The following is a 14,075-nucleotide window of genomic DNA, read 5'->3' on the forward strand; positions in this document are numbered from 1 at the left end:
TTATCAGCGGGGAAAAGGATATGCTTTGATTCCACGGCTGTCTTTTGAGTCTATGATAACGATAATAATCCCGAACCTTATGAAATAAGGTGCGTGCAATGCATGCATGCACTATGCAGAAAACCTAAGTGTACAGTCTCGGTTTCCATAATCAACTTTTGTACGTTGATTTCCACTCCTCCGAACAACTCATCCCTTGGCTGCTCGCTTACTCGAATTTCCGACCCGGCAACTCGGGCGCCTTGGGCTTTTCCTCCTCTGGAGCCTTGTTCAGCTGGTCGATATTGTCCAGCGACAGGCGCAGGAACTCGTGCTTGTTCTTCCAGGTCACCTGGGTCTCTGCGAAGCCCTCCTTCTCGGACGGGGCCGGCGGGGGGTCTGTGACCTTGGTGACGAGGTATGCCGTGGCGGCTTGCGCAACGCCGTACAGGAGGACTCCGATGAAGGGAGTCTTCAGCACAATTGTAAAGGCAAAGGCAAAACCAAACAGGACGCCCTGGCGGTCGGCAAACCAGCGGTTTCTCTGCTCGGGGGTGAAGGGAACGCGGCTAAAGTAGGGGTCGAGCTGGTTGTCCATTAGGATGGTTTTATCGATAATGTGGCTGAGGACTTACCATCTCACGCATCAAAGTACGGGAGGCGTAGAAGCTGTGCAGGAAGGAAACAACGTAGCTCTTCGGGAAGATAAAACCGGCTCCGAAGATGACAGCCGCAGGGGTAGTGCCCACAGCATCCTTGAAGGCGAAGAAGGAAGCTGCTGGAGTGGCAAAGCGTCCGACAACAGGCACAAGCGACAAGATGGACACGCCCAGGAGCAGGGCGGCTCTCTGGCCAGACCTCCTAAGAAACACCATGATTCTTTCCTTGGCCGACTTCTTCGGCGCAGTGGACTTGACCTTGCCCTCACCGGCGTTGTACATGGAGAGGTTCGGGTAGTACATGGCACGCAGAGTGCTCGGGTCCTCTGCCTTGTGCTTATCGACATAGGTCGTGTCTACCCATTTCAACGATTCCATGAAGCTAATCAATCAGCACGTGCACACAATTCAAGAGTCGATTGTCTTACATTTCATCCAATGTCGGGGTGATGTACCGCATCAACGACATGATGAGGAAGGGGACATGAAGGACAGACTTGGAGAGGAAATCGAGACCCTCAATGAGGGAATCATCCCAAGTTACACTCTCGAGGTCGACAATCCATGAGATGAACCAAAGTCCAATCTTAAGTGCAATGATCTATAGCCGCTTTGTCAGTCTCGAAGCTGTCAAGCGGGTAGCTAGAAGATAGTCACATACAGGAATCTGGATGAGGAGCTCGACACCCACACCGACAGCGACAGCAAAGGCAGCCTGCCGGAAGTGGTCGTATTTGAAGAGATCGGGGTTCCGCAATGCGCGGACGGCTGTCCAGCTAAGTTAGCAGCGGGTAAAGTAGTACTCGTGCCGTGTTTCCCCAATGAACCATGCGGGTAGCTAGCCAGCCATGGCTGTCGATCATGGAACTAGGGAACTCGGCCGTGCTGAGCCATTGACATTCAGCACCACGCAGACCCCTATAATCCCACATCTGCCGCGCCCCCTTTTACGCAAGGCGAAAGAAGTTGCGCAGCCATTGGCTTCTGGAAGTCCAAGAACTCGAGCAGGCAAAAGGGGCCGGACTTACTGGCAACCACCGTCAGCTGAGCACCGCGAATCACGGCGTTATGATCGAAGTTTCCCATGATGCACACCCAAGAGACTCTCGAGTACTTCTGAAGATCAGGGACCGTTTAGCAGAAAGGGAGCATCGTACTATTTATAGTTGTGCGTTGGCTGCCGAGGGGGGAAACAGCCACAGGCAACCACATATTGCTTAGGGAATGACGCGCGGGTACGATAGCGATCAATTCCGACTGGCTGAGCAGCCGCCAGACGCCAGGCCATCAGCCGCCGGCCCCACTCTGCGGCGTAGGGCAGGTGACCGGCGCATGACTGCCTCAGGCCACGATCAGTCCCCGCTGGATTAGACCCGATTGGGGCAATTCCATACTTTTGCCATGAATTTATTGAGTTCGAACCAAGTTGGGAAGGGTCACTCGCTGGGAATTCCCCCGTCCATTATCTCACCACCCCAGCTTCTCGTCTCTCGTTTGACCTCATTCCACACCCCCCCCTGCTGATCGTCTTTCCTTATCCCTTCCTATTCGCATTCACTTGCTATCTTTTCCATCTATATCCTACCTAATCCTGTCCCTTATACATTTTTCAATGTAATCCATCTCCTTTCCCACCTTCCTTAATCCCCATGATCGAGAATGTCTGATACCTCGGATGCGCCACTACCCCAGACCCAATCCCTTCGCCGGTCTGCGACTCTTCCTTCCAAACTGATTACCCGACCCCGGCGGCAATCCGAGTCGCTGAGGCCCTCGGAGAACGATCTCTTCTACCACCCTTCTGCCAAAGTTGTCCATTTTGCCCCTAGAGCGCTCGCCCCGATCCCCTCCAGTACTGCGCCCTCCGACTTCGACTATCCCGTTGATACCGTTGAGACGCTTCCTTGGAGGTCCCCTACTGAACGAACGGTCGCTCTCGGCCCGCTTCGCCTGGAGAATGTCCACGGCCTTACTGTATTCCTCAAGTGCGGCAATGTCGTCCATGCCATCCTCAAGAACTCGCAATGTTGGTGTGTCGACGGCGAATCAACCTTTGTCTTGCGCATTCGCCCTCTGACGTACTATCGCATCGAACTCCCCGCCGACACCGACGACAACAAGGTCTTGGTCACGGAGATGAAAAATGTTCTGCCCAGGGTCCTCCGTTACGAAGTGACACCATGCCCCTTCAAGAGAGGTTTCACCGTTGAGATACCAGAGGAGGCTAAAGCGCCCCGGAGGAAGAGGGCATGGCGTCCCAAAGGTCGTCGCGAAAGTGCCCCAATCAGTTCACTCTACTACCATGGACTGTCCAAGTCAAAGGAGGACCTCACAAAAGACCCAGTCAGTGCCGGAGAAGACACGGATGGCGAGGCGACGGATGACAGCGGCTTTTCGATCAAGGCCAGTAACAGTGCCAGTAACAGTACTATCCTGGAGACTATTCCGGATGACAATGAAACTCCGGAAGCGCCTCAGACATCCGAACAAGTGGATTTACCTAAGCGCCCAGACCCAGAACCCGAACAGAATTTCCAGACCTTGCTGGCAAGGTTTGAAGACAATCCCAAACAACAGGTTGATCCTGAAACAACGTTTTCATCGAGCGTTGAATCCTTCCACTCCCTTGGACCATCGTTATCTACATTACCCGAACTTGACGCCTGCTCTACGCCTACATCGACCGAGGGTACTGAGCAGTTCCAATCTGACCACAGTGACACTTATTCGCCGCCTGAAGAACAGCCCTTCCAAGAAACTGAGCGCTCGAGAGACAGACTATCAGTGTATGTTGACTGCTGGGATGACTTGTCGTCCGCATCGCACGATATGCCTGGAACCTTCCACGAGCGCGAAATCAAGCCGATTCCGACCAAAGTCCCTGACGTTCAACGTCCAGTCGCACCTCGCACCGGAAGTACCGACTCGAACCCCAACCTCAGCAGCATGAGCATTGAATTCCGCCGACGCTCCAAAGCATCCCTTGAGCGCGAAGTGTCCCCCATGCCACCTGCATCGTCTTTGGCAGTTGCAAGACCCGAGAAACATGATGCGGCGTCGCTTATTCATAAAACCGCCACACTTGTCCTGGTTCCCCCGATCCAGCTACTTGTGGTTCTCATCCACATTGCCGCGCGCATTGTCATCGGCCCAGCCTTGGAATCCGCGATGGGGGAACTGAATCGGAAGATCGAGTATGAGGTTGACCATGCCCAGGACACTGTGGATGACTTCGACTTGCCTCTCCCTGACCGATCCGGGGTGTCTGCGGATGAGAACTCCAACTGATTTGCATCAAACCATTTGTTTGGCCATCTACATTCATTCTTCACTTTTTGTATACTCCTGTACTCTGCATCTGATGACACTTGCGATTCCCTCTGATGTCCTTTCTTTCCCCACGATGACGCATTTGTATGATCTCATTGTTTCTGTTTTATTAGTCGACATCTGTACGGTTGTGGGCGGACTGTCTTTGATTCACCCCGGACAAGCACCATAATTTGATCCCCTGTATTCTAGCGAAGTAGTTAATCTATTGATACTATACCATCAGCTGAAAACTTAATCCCATTCAACATATCTACAACATATACATCGAAGCATAATCCCTTATGTCAAATAAAACTTGAAATAGAATAGTCCCACAAACGCCCATAATGCATCCATCACACCACCCTTCATCATCCCCCCACACAAATCACTAAGCAAATCACCCCTTAACAACCTTTCCCCCCTCCTTCTTCCCCTTCGCCTTCCCCTTCTTCCGATCCCTCTTCTTCAACCCCGTCATCCCAGCCTTACACACCTCCGCATACCTCGCATAGAACGCCTCCAAGTCATCAGGGCTCACGACCGTCGAGATCTTCACCTTCGATGCTGCCGATCCCACCTTCGATACCTTCTTCTTGGCCTCGGCTGTCTTGGGGTTCGGGGCGTTGGTGTTGCCGTCGGTCGCGCGGATGAGGATGGATGGTTGCGCCGGAGACTCGGTGGTGGTGTTGAGGAGGGGCTTCTGCGTGAGGTACACGGATCCGCGGGTTTTTTGGGATGTGGTGTTTAGGAGGGTGGTGAGGGAGGTGAAGAACTATTTTATTTTGGAGAAGTGGGTGTTAGTTGAGTGATATGTTGGGTGTGGTGATGTGGTGGTTGTGGGGGAGAGGGAAGTACCTCCTCGTGGCCCAGGTGTGCGGGCATTTCGGCGGTTATGTTGTGATGGAAATAGTATCAGGTTTGGGTATGTAGGATGTAAATATGACCGTAGTGCTGAAATCAAGTTTCGCAGCTCACTTGGCAGTAAAACGCAAACCAACTATAACTACTCAGCGATAGTAACAGCTAAAGACCAGCCAGCGGAGATAAACGCATCCACCCCAAAGTCAGTTTAGGTTGGCTCTCACCGCCTCCGTCCTCCGCCTCCGCGGGACCAATTTTGAATCGGCATTAAAAAAAGTTCAGATCCAACCCTCAATCAACATCAACACTTTTATCTGGAAAATAGGATTCACACCATGCGACGTCCTAGACATAATACGACCTCTTTACCGAGGGACCTGCGCGCAGAGCTCGGAATCAGAGATACCTACGGCGAGAAGAAGAATAAGCGCAACGGACCGGCATTGCGGAAAGAGCGCCGTCGAGAAGAACGCTCCGGGAAGAAGCAGCCTCAGCAGCAGCAGCGACAGCAGCACCACCAGCGGGGACCGCCTCCGAAGAAGAAGGGTCGGTATGATGACGACGAGGATGAGGATGAGGATATGGGGGACTTTGATGAGTTTGATTTAGATGAGGGGGATGATGATGAAGATGCCGGTGATGTTATGGCGAAACTTGCTAAGGCGAAAGCGGCGAAGGGGAAGGCTGCCGCTCCTGCTTCTGCTAAGGAGGAGAAGAAGCCGAAGTCTATTATGAAGAAGGCGAAGGTTGAGGAGAGCTCTGAGGAGGAGGACGATATTGATCTTGATGAGGATGAGGATGAGGATGAGGACAAGGTGACAATGCGACGCCCCGTATCGAAGACGGTTCAATCGAAGCTCGAAGAAGACGACGCGGAAATTGCTGCACTGGAGAAGAAGCTCGGTCTGAAGAAGGGCAAGAAGCTCCCTAAGTCTTTTGAGGAGGATGGTCTGGGTGATCTGCTGGGCGATTTGGATGAGGATTCGGCGGATGAGGGCCGCAAGCGCAAGAGAGAAGCTGATGAATGGCTACGGAGTAAGCGGAGAAAGGCGCAGGGCCTGGAGGAGCCTGAAGAGGAGGATTCTGAGGAGGAAGATGATAGCGATATGGGAGATGGGCTTGATGGCTTTGACGACGATGAGTCTATGGGTGATTTCGATGAAGATGAGGAAGAAGAGGAGGAAGAGGAGCCGGCTCCTAAGAAGAAGGAAAACCCCTACGTCGCTCCAGTCAAAGAAGCCGAAAGCCGTCCCCAGAAATACATTCCTCCTTCGCTTCGCGCTGCCTCTAACTCAGAGGATGAGTCCCTCGTTCGCTTGAGGAGACAGGCTCAAGGTCACCTGAACAAGTTGTCGGAAGCCAATATGGTCTCTATCCTCGCGGAGTTCGAGAAACTCTACCGGGATCATCCTCGTCAGAATGTTACTTCGACCTTGATCTCTCTGCTCTTCGGGTTGATCTGCGAGAGATCTGCTCTGTCGGATACTTTCATCATTCTACATGCGGGTTTCATTGCTGCAGTGTACAAGATTGTAGGTACGGACTTTGGCGCGGAGATCGTGCAGAAGATCGTCGAGACCTTCGATGCCCGCGGCGATGAACGAGGCAAGTTCGAAGGAAAGGAGACCATCAACCTGATCTCTCTCCTGTCGCAACTATACAACTTCCATGTCATCGGAAGCCCCCTTGTCTTCGACTACATCCGGCTCTTCCTAGAAGAAATCAACGAGGAGAACACCGAACTGCTCCTCAAGATTATCCGAAGTACGTTATTTCCATCACTCCCTTTTAAACCTTATACTAACCACACCAGACTCCGGACCCCAACTCCGACAAGATGACCCCTCCTCTCTCAAAGACATCGTCCTTCTCATCCAGCCCGCCGTCGCCAAAGCCGGCGAAGCCGCCCTCTCCGTCCGTACGAAGTTCATGATCGACACCATCACCGACCTCAAAAACAACAAGCTCAAATCCAACGTGAACGCCAGCATCAGCACCGAACACATCACCAAGATGCGCAAGATCCTCGGTTCTCTCAACAATACACGAGTCATCCGGGCCTCTGAACCTATCAGCATTTCCCGCGCCGATATCCACAACTCCGAGAAGAAGGGCAAATGGTGGCTCGTCGGCGCCAGCTGGCGCGAAGATCCCCTCGAATCCGCCCGGAAGGAACTCAACGGCCTCCCTACGAACAACACTCACGTTGAGGTCTCAGACAGCGACTCCGAGCCCGACCTCGTCAACATCGCCAAAGCGCACCGCATGAACACCGACGTCCGCCGCTCCATCTTCGTCGCCATCATGTCCGCAACGGACTACCAAGACGCACACGTGCGCCTCCTCAAACTCCGTCTCAAGCGCGCCCAGGAATTCGAAATCCCCCGCGTCCTTACCCACTGCGCCATGGAAGAAGAAGCCCACAACCCCTACTACACGCTCATCGCGAAGCGCCTCTGTGGCGAAATGGGCCGTCGCATCAAAGTATCCTTCATGTACACGCTATGGAACATCTTCAAACGCATGGGCGAGTCCGGCGACATGGACGATAGCGATGACGACGACGCATTCGACGACGAAGACGACCAGAACAAACTCGAAATGAAATCCATCGTCAACCTGGCGAAGATGTACGGGTCGCTTATCGCAGACGGGACGTTGAATCTGGGTGTGCTCAAGATTCTGAACTTCGCGTACCTGCAGCCGAAGAGCAAGGCCTTTGTGGAATTGCTTCTGATTAGTGTGATTCAGCAGTCGCAGAAGCAGAAGAAGAAGTCGAAGTCGAAGTCGAAGGATGAGGATGAGCAGGATGAGAAGGCGCTTCTGGAGATTTTCCTGCGCGCGAGAGAAACGCCGCAGATTGTTAAGGGGTTGATTTTCTTCTTGAGGAAGGTGGTTGCGAAGACGGATATTGTGCCGTCTGGGAAGGAGTTGAAGGTTGTTAAGTGGGGATGTAAGGTTGCGGTGGATGCTTTGAAGGTTGTGGTTAAGGAAGGGGATGCGGAGTGATGATGTACATATGTGTTTTGTGCAGTGTGGGTATGGCGTTTTGGTCATGGTGTTGAGGGGGTAAAAGCTTGCATATATAGATTCATTTCTTTTGCATTTCATTCGAGGAATGAATGTTCAGCATGATGTTGAGATATCGCATTGTTGCGTGTTTGGGTATCAAATAATGTACATGGTTGACTGTATGAATAGTACTATAAGATTAGTTCCCATTCCATTCCCACGTGCCATTTACCTGCACTTTGCATGTATGAACGGTCCGATTGGGAGAGACCGTCGACGTCAAGGCCTACTTCTAAAGCAGGAGCAGGCTCTCCTAGATCCACCTCCCAAGCTAGTCCCCGAAAGACTCCGACCACATCCCCCGGTTCAAGGTCGGGAATGTGAGTCGCTGCATGCCGGGACTTCTGTTGTCGGGGTGGTCCGAGAAGGAGCACGTTCTTGGTCGGAGTTTGGAATCGAGTATCTGTCGCGTTAGTTTCGGAAGGATCCACGGTGTGGCCCTGTGCGAATGCCAGAGCGCCGCAACTCGGCAGGGCCGATTGACGAACACAGGTTATCCGGATGGCTATCGCGTACGTGTCCAGCGAAGGTGGACCCGTTCTGCGGTGATGGCTCGGACTCGTTTGTTGCTGTTCCCTTTTTGCGCCCATTTCCAGAATCCAGCTGCGCACTTCCGCCGCCATGCCACCAGGAACATAGTTGTGCGCTGCAGAACGATGACGGCCGCGCCGTCGGAGTGCACGAGAGGAAGGCGAGAACGGCGTGGGGATGCCAGTGGGATCGTCGTCCTCCTGAGGGGAGGGAGAGCGAGGCAGGACGAATGCTGGTGTTCGCCGCTGTGAGCTCGGGACTGGAGTTGCGGTCGAGGGTGGTATTGCGGTGTTGACTTGAGTCTGGCTACTTGGGGGTAGTTGCGACGCGGATAGCACGAAACGACGGGGTTGAAGAGAGGAGGGGTTGATGCTTGCTGGTGTTACAGGATGTGGTGTTTCCGCAGGCCGCTCTGGTTTCCGGAACCCCGGATCTGGACGTATTTGCTTTGGTGTTTGAAATTGTACCGATAGAGTTGTCTCGTTAGCTGCTGCTGCTGCTGGAGGATCCGGGGAGGATGACAAGATCCTGTCGGCGGGTCTCCGTCGTTGAACGGAGGGAGTGTTATCAGCGTCATTGTGCCCAGAGACTCGACGCCTCTTCTGCCGGTCTCTTATAGATCCGAATACTTCATCGAAGGCGGCGTCGAGCTCCCCTGGCTCTGGTGGAGAGCTGCTCTGAAGCTCGCCTTCGTTAGGTGCAGCGTCATCGTCTGGCTGGTCCGAGTCTTCAATGAACTCTTTCGGCCGAGGGGTGGGTACCTGCTCTCTCTCACGTTTTATATTACGTGCAGACGGAGCAGGGGTAGCATATGCACAGTCATTCTGGTCAATGGAGTCGATCTCTTGAGATGGCCTCGATGAAGCAGGTGTTTGTGAGAGGAAGAACCGCGGAGTTGACGCGAATTGCGGGCCTGCGCTGCGACGGGAGGAGGCACGAAAGGGCGTCTAGACGGATTTAGCTAGGGCTATATGGATATTGACAGGGGTGCGCGTACAGCTACCGGGGGCATTTAGAATAAGCTAGCGGGGAGGAGCAATTGTGCGACAACATATCGTGACGCGTGAGTAGATAAGTTGATGCATCCACCGTGATATCATTTGACTAGTTATTATCATTCCTCTTTTGGAAAGCGGTCACTTGAGTAGCTAGTATCGCCTAGTCCCAATATGGTGTTGATCTGCGATGTGATCTGCTTTGTCTGATTGGCTGTTCCATATCCCTCGCTGTAAGCATCGAGCATCCCAGCATGACCAAGCATTGCGCTTTTATCCAGATAGTGATTATGGTGGGCTACAACTTGAGCAGGAACAAAGTATGTTATAGTAGTGATAGTCATAACTTTGTGTGTTGTTTTTAACAAATGACAGTCATAATCCTAATTACTCCATTAAACACAGTAGCCGCCCTGCTCCATCACCCAACAGTATAGTCAATTGCATCACTCTTTTTGCTCGACATTGGTATCCGGGGACACTGATTTCCGTCTGCAGTATTCCGTAAGCTTAACTTCATAATTGCAAGTGTGTGTTTAGAGGGACACTGACTTATTGAACTCCTCAATCATGCTCGCCATATTCCCCGCACCACTGGATCGTCGGTCTGGATGATCGTTTGCCGAACCCCCAAAGCTCCCTAACAGTGAGTTGATTGCTAGCTCCTCATCAGCATGTATTTCATTGAATAGTTGACAAGGGTAGTATCAACTCACCCATTTGATTCCGGTGGCGTTCCTCTTCCGCGAGTTGCTGCTGCAGGGAGCTCCGGCGTCGATCGTGCTTGAGGTGGCCGTACTTCTGAACGAGATCCATAGTGATATAGTTTTGTAGTAGTTCTCTAGTAAAGGTTAGGTGAAGAAAGAAGCTAGATTCCGCAGCAATTTGGTGGATAATATCGGGGTTTATAAGTGTAGTTGAAAACCCCCCCTTTCGACGTCATTACATCATGGGTTCCCCTTGCACCATCATATGATTGCACAAATAATGTGCTCTCCTTGAGAGAGGGACTAACAGGGACCTATAGATTTGTAAGATAGACCAGCAGATCGCCAAGGGATGCGTCATAGTTAATTGTGTCGCCATCCAGGCATCGACCTATAATAGTCCCTATGCTGGGATCTGGGCATTGCTTGGCGTCACCGGCTGTACCAGGCAACTAACTGGCAACTGGTCAGTGCGATTGCCGACGCTGCATGGATGGCCACCTGCAGGTCTGGTTTGAGGTCAATGCTTTTTGTGACAAGTTGGCGATCACTCGGAGTACTATGGTCAAAAGTACTTGGCAGGGGAGGTGTCTTGTGTTTGTAGTATAGTGGTAGTATCAAGCAGCCGTTGTATCCGGGTGGGCATACTTCGCCGGGTCACTCGTATAGTAGTGCATCACACAACTATGTCTCAAGTCACACTCTCTCCAAGTGATATATACACCAATCAAGCCATCTTACTGTACATCTGAACAGCCACAATCTATTTCATCCCCTCCAAGATCGGAATCAAATCCACCAACGACCGAATCACCACCCCCTCCTTCCCCCCACCTTCATCTCGGGGAACATAAACTCCCTTCCACCCCGCATCAACAGCAGCACGATAATCCTTGTCATAATCATCGCCCACATGAACACGCACCCAATCACCATCCTCCTCACCAGCCCCTACCAGCCTCTTCGCCTGCCGCTCAGCCACGTCAAAGATCACCGGACTAGGCTTCTCCTCTCCAGCCTGATAACTCGTGATCACGAGATCAATATCATCAACCTTTTCTCCATACTCACTAGTGGAAATACTAGAAGGATCCTCGAAACCCGGTAATTTCAAACTCTCGATTTCCTGATCCGCTCTTCCCTTCCCTACACTCAGCCCCAATGACTGGAGCACAGCAGGCACCCTATCATCTGAGTTGGAGAGGACTCCCACAACTATCCTCTCAAAGACACCCAGTTTCTGACCGGTGGTTTTGATTTGCCTGAGGCGTTGGAATAAATCGCCCGCGTCGTTGTAGAGCGCGTAGCCTTGCGAGCTTGCGAAGCGATCCAGTAAACCCTGGATTAGCTCATCTGGTAATTTTGTAGATTTATCTGCTAAGACCTGTTGGAACGTGGTGCGTATGAGCTCCTCCCACCACTGCCTTGGTCCGCCGTATTGGCCGCGGATGGCATCCGCGCGGCCATAGTTCGGTCGGTGGCGGGATTGCGCTTTGTAAGCGGATTTGAAGGTTGGTTGAAGGATGGATGGTGTGAGCTCAGGAGATTGTTGAAGTTTGAAGGAGTTAAAGGCGGATATGTACTGTTCGGGAATGGGGTGGCGCGGATGAAAGATTGTGTTGAATGCGTCTATGGTTAGGAGGAGGGTGCGGGGGCGCATAGTTGGTTCCTGGATATGTCGGGGTTTTGTTTGGGTTGTGATGTTCGTGGTGTTTATTGATTTGTTTGACTGTGAATTATGCAGAATGCGACAATATAATGTGTATATGATCGATGTCGATTAGTGTTCGTTTAATTCAATTTGAAGGAACAATGATGAAAGAGAATGTTGGATGGAGATGATCGGCCTGAGCAGGAAGGAGCTGTATCGGTGTTTGATAACATCCTGTTATCGAGTCAGTCATGTGACTTCTAACTATAAGAGTAGGGGATGTTCATCATCAGAGGGCTGAAAGAGCAGGAGAAAAACGATAATTCATTTGCATTTACTACCATAATTGTTGGAATACTTAGGCTATGACTCTTCCATAAACTAAGCAGTTTGGCAGACAAGATCATACATCCTTCTTGGAGGAATTATACTTTAACCTTCCATCTCCACTTCCAGTCCAGCAGAGCCCATCGAGATAATATCAGACCAACAAGCCCGACCAAGAGCACGGCCGAGTAAAACCCGATAAGGACCTGAGGTGTGGTCGATTGCAACAAGTCGCCTCCGACGGGAACAGTCAATAAAACCCCGAACGAAGCCACAGAGTACAGGGTACCGTAAAACCGACCATACTCTTCAGTCCTGCAGAGCTGGCCAGCACATACAGGAGCAAGGGAGATCCAACCCCCAGAGCCAAATCCAAAGATAGCCACCACAGTGTACAGGGTCTTCACATCGTGAGAGCCAACAGGCAGCCAGACCGTTGCCATTATGATAAACGTGAGCAGCACTAGACAGAGCAGGATGTTGAAACGGCCGATCTTGTCGGCCGCAAATCCGGGAAGGACTCTTCCTACTAAGCCAAAGCAGTTCAGGACTGTGAGCGAGTAGAACTGCACGTCTGTTGGGAAGCCAGCAAAGCGGACATATGTTGGTAATAGCGCCGCGCAGCCGAAGATGATGAATTCGAAGGAGAAAACTGCCACAGTCAAGAAACAAAGCCGAGGAGATCGAAAGGCCCGAAAGTCGATTGTCGCTTTGCTGTTGCTGCTAGCTGGTAGGCGGCCTTTGACCAGGATGATTGCTGCTGCATAGCATCCGAGAGCTATAAAGGCGATAACGCGGATAGACCACGTCCAACCGTATCTTGAGAACAGGGTCCGTAGGATTACTGGCATGGTAGCACCTCCAGCTGATGATCCGCCCATACAAATGCCTGATGCTAGAGCGCGTCGTCGGTGGAACCAGTGGCTCAGGACTGAAATTGAGACTGTTGAGACAATGGCTGAAGCGATCCCTCCGAGGATGGAAAGGCACAGAATGAAGTGCCAGTATTTTGTACACTCAGCTAGTAGCATATAGGAGGTGAAGCTGGCTGCAGATCCGCATGTTAATAAGACTCGAGGACCGTATCGATCGAACAGTGGTCCGACCTGGACTCCAAGAAATAGAGTTAGAAACACAAAAATTGCGGTGATCCAGCCAACATCGCGGATGCTGTATTCGGCAAGCTGGTGCTCGCTAATGTAGTCCTGGACAGTGCCAACTGCAGTATTCATGTCAGCTGTTCGTCAATCCCACTTGTTCTAGTAACTTGGGTCTTCATGTAAATGCGGTCATGAAAAAGTTGACGTACCTGCTGCTTCAAATCCAAATGACGGAAACATCAGCAAAAAGGATCCCAAGAGGCACATCCATGCCTCTCGACCACCTTCGGGGAAGGCCTGGCTGACTCCGGGCCCATCTGCCGGTTGCTCGGTGTCATAGATGCCAGTATGAGATCTTAGTTCAAGCTCTTCGGTAAGCACGGAAGAGTCCTGCCGGGCCGACCGACGCATTTTGCATATAATTTATAAGAGTGATATTGAAACGATGCAAATGCTGCATTCTCTGAACTTGGAGGGCGCTCAGGCTTGAGCCCTTCATTATAAGAGTTGCTTGCGTGTGGGTCTCAAAACGGAAGGGGTCGTCACCGAAAGGGCGTGAAGTACATAACTCGGTTCCGATAATGAAGTGACCCATACTATTAAACACCCACACCAGTACCGACATAATCAGGTTTTGCCCTGCTTATGAAAACCGGAAGAACAAGGGTGATACTTCGTAGCACAGCAATAATATACAACTCGCTTGTCCTGATTACAGACAGTGACGAGACGGAGGGGCCGAGAGTCTTCGGATTTTGCTGCCGAAACAATAGCGTTACCAGAGGCAACGTAATATTACATCTATGTATGAGGGATCGGCGCGTCACTTCCCCTGAACACCCTTGCAAATCTCTCTCGGAATAATGAGATAGTACTTA

General features: G+C 51.7%; 8 protein-coding genes across 8 annotated transcripts; 2 read left to right on the forward strand and 6 right to left on the reverse strand.

The window, feature by feature from the left end:
- Positions 1 to 31: 31 nt before the first annotated feature.
- Positions 32 to 1,778, reverse strand: usgS (transmembrane protein UsgS). Its single transcript, XM_025682189.1, has 5 exons — positions 1,667 to 1,778; positions 1,300 to 1,406; positions 1,067 to 1,239; positions 615 to 1,020; positions 32 to 565 (listed from the first exon to the last, which is right to left on the reverse strand). Exons 1-5 carry the CDS (start codon positions 1,722 to 1,724, stop codon positions 209 to 211), a joined length of 1,101 nt encoding a protein of 366 aa, XP_025543315.1. The 5' UTR covers positions 1,725 to 1,778; the 3' UTR covers positions 32 to 208.
- Positions 1,779 to 2,127: 349 nt separating this feature from the next.
- BO79DRAFT_207544 (uncharacterized protein) lies at positions 2,128 to 4,193 on the forward strand. The gene has a single exon (XM_025682190.1). The coding sequence runs from the start codon at positions 2,298 to 2,300 to the stop codon at positions 3,924 to 3,926; it is 1,629 nt and encodes a 542-aa protein (XP_025543316.1). The 5' UTR covers positions 2,128 to 2,297; the 3' UTR covers positions 3,927 to 4,193.
- Positions 4,194 to 4,213: 20 nt separating this feature from the next.
- On the reverse strand, positions 4,214 to 4,966 carry BO79DRAFT_285402 (signal recognition particle 14 kDa protein). The gene is made up of 2 exons (XM_025688348.1): positions 4,809 to 4,966; positions 4,214 to 4,725 (listed from the first exon to the last, which is right to left on the reverse strand). The coding sequence occupies exons 1-2, from the start codon at positions 4,833 to 4,835 to the stop codon at positions 4,351 to 4,353; spliced, it is 402 nt and encodes a 133-aa protein (XP_025543317.1). The 5' UTR covers positions 4,836 to 4,966; the 3' UTR covers positions 4,214 to 4,350.
- A 620-nt stretch (positions 4,967 to 5,586) lies between these two features.
- On the forward strand, positions 5,587 to 7,970 carry BO79DRAFT_207546 (MIF4G domain-containing protein). The gene is made up of 2 exons (XM_025682191.1): positions 5,587 to 6,578; positions 6,628 to 7,970. Exons 1-2 carry the CDS (start codon positions 5,636 to 5,638, stop codon positions 7,821 to 7,823), a joined length of 2,139 nt encoding a protein of 712 aa, XP_025543318.1. The 5' UTR covers positions 5,587 to 5,635; the 3' UTR covers positions 7,824 to 7,970.
- A 47-nt stretch (positions 7,971 to 8,017) lies between these two features.
- Positions 8,018 to 9,429, reverse strand: BO79DRAFT_235726 (uncharacterized protein; the record flags this gene model as incomplete). The annotated part of the gene is made up of 2 exons (XM_025684507.1): positions 8,018 to 9,364; positions 9,415 to 9,429. The coding sequence occupies 2 exons, from the start codon at positions 9,427 to 9,429 to the stop codon at positions 8,018 to 8,020; spliced, it is 1,362 nt and encodes a 453-aa protein (XP_025543319.1).
- Positions 9,430 to 9,858: 429 nt separating this feature from the next.
- On the reverse strand, positions 9,859 to 10,670 carry BO79DRAFT_285405 (uncharacterized protein; the record flags this gene model as incomplete). The annotated part of the gene is made up of 3 exons (XM_025688349.1): positions 10,129 to 10,670; positions 9,965 to 10,070; positions 9,859 to 9,904 (listed from the first exon to the last, which is right to left on the reverse strand). Exons 1-3 carry the CDS (start codon positions 10,226 to 10,228, stop codon positions 9,859 to 9,861), a joined length of 252 nt encoding a protein of 83 aa, XP_025543320.1. The 5' UTR covers positions 10,229 to 10,670.
- Positions 10,671 to 10,882: 212 nt separating this feature from the next.
- On the reverse strand, positions 10,883 to 11,779 carry BO79DRAFT_235727 (haloacid dehalogenase-like hydrolase; the record flags this gene model as incomplete). Its single annotated transcript, XM_025684508.1, has 1 exon — positions 10,883 to 11,779. The coding sequence occupies one exon, from the start codon at positions 11,777 to 11,779 to the stop codon at positions 10,883 to 10,885; it is 897 nt and encodes a 298-aa protein (XP_025543321.1).
- A 327-nt stretch (positions 11,780 to 12,106) lies between these two features.
- BO79DRAFT_189445 (putative MFS monocarboxylate transporter) lies at positions 12,107 to 13,650 on the reverse strand. Its single transcript, XM_025680658.1, has 2 exons — positions 13,407 to 13,650; positions 12,107 to 13,316 (listed from the first exon to the last, which is right to left on the reverse strand). The coding sequence occupies exons 1-2, from the start codon at positions 13,606 to 13,608 to the stop codon at positions 12,196 to 12,198; spliced, it is 1,323 nt and encodes a 440-aa protein (XP_025543322.1). The 5' UTR covers positions 13,609 to 13,650; the 3' UTR covers positions 12,107 to 12,195.
- Between the last annotated feature and the right edge of the window lie 425 nt (positions 13,651 to 14,075).

Source organism: Aspergillus costaricaensis (assembly GCF_003184835.1).
Source record: "Aspergillus costaricaensis CBS 115574 unplaced genomic scaffold BO79scaffold_5, whole genome shotgun sequence".
NCBI classification, from domain to species: domain Eukaryota; kingdom Fungi; phylum Ascomycota; class Eurotiomycetes; order Eurotiales; family Aspergillaceae; genus Aspergillus; species Aspergillus costaricensis.

Coding starts and splice junctions, on each gene's coding strand:
- usgS (XM_025682189.1), bottom strand. CDS start 1,724: ATGGGAAACTTCGATCATAACGCCGTGATTCGCGGTGCTCAGCTGACG. Junction 1,407..1,666: donor TCAGCTGACGGTGGTTGCCA/GTAAGTCCGGCC, acceptor TTAGCTGGACAG/CCGTCCGCGCATTGCGGAAC. Junction 1,021..1,066: donor ACCCCGACATTGGATGAAAT/GTAAGACAATCG, acceptor CTGATTGATTAG/CTTCATGGAATCGTTGAAAT.
- BO79DRAFT_207544 (XM_025682190.1), top strand. CDS start 2,298: ATGTCTGATACCTCGGATGCGCCACTACCCCAGACCCAATCCCTTCGC.
- BO79DRAFT_285402 (XM_025688348.1), bottom strand. CDS start 4,835: ATGCCCGCACACCTGGGCCACGAGGAG. Junction 4,726..4,808: donor CACACCTGGGCCACGAGGAG/GTACTTCCCTCT, acceptor AAAATAAAATAG/TTCTTCACCTCCCTCACCAC.
- BO79DRAFT_207546 (XM_025682191.1), top strand. CDS start 5,636: ATGCGACGCCCCGTATCGAAGACGGTTCAATCGAAGCTCGAAGAAGAC. Junction 6,579..6,627: donor GCTCCTCAAGATTATCCGAA/GTACGTTATTTC, acceptor TAACCACACCAG/ACTCCGGACCCCAACTCCGA.
- BO79DRAFT_189445 (XM_025680658.1), bottom strand. CDS start 13,608: ATGCGTCGGTCGGCCCGGCAGGACTCTTCCGTGCTTACCGAAGAGCTT. Junction 13,317..13,406: donor ATTTGGATTTGAAGCAGCAG/GTACGTCAACTT, acceptor TGAATACTGCAG/TTGGCACTGTCCAGGACTAC.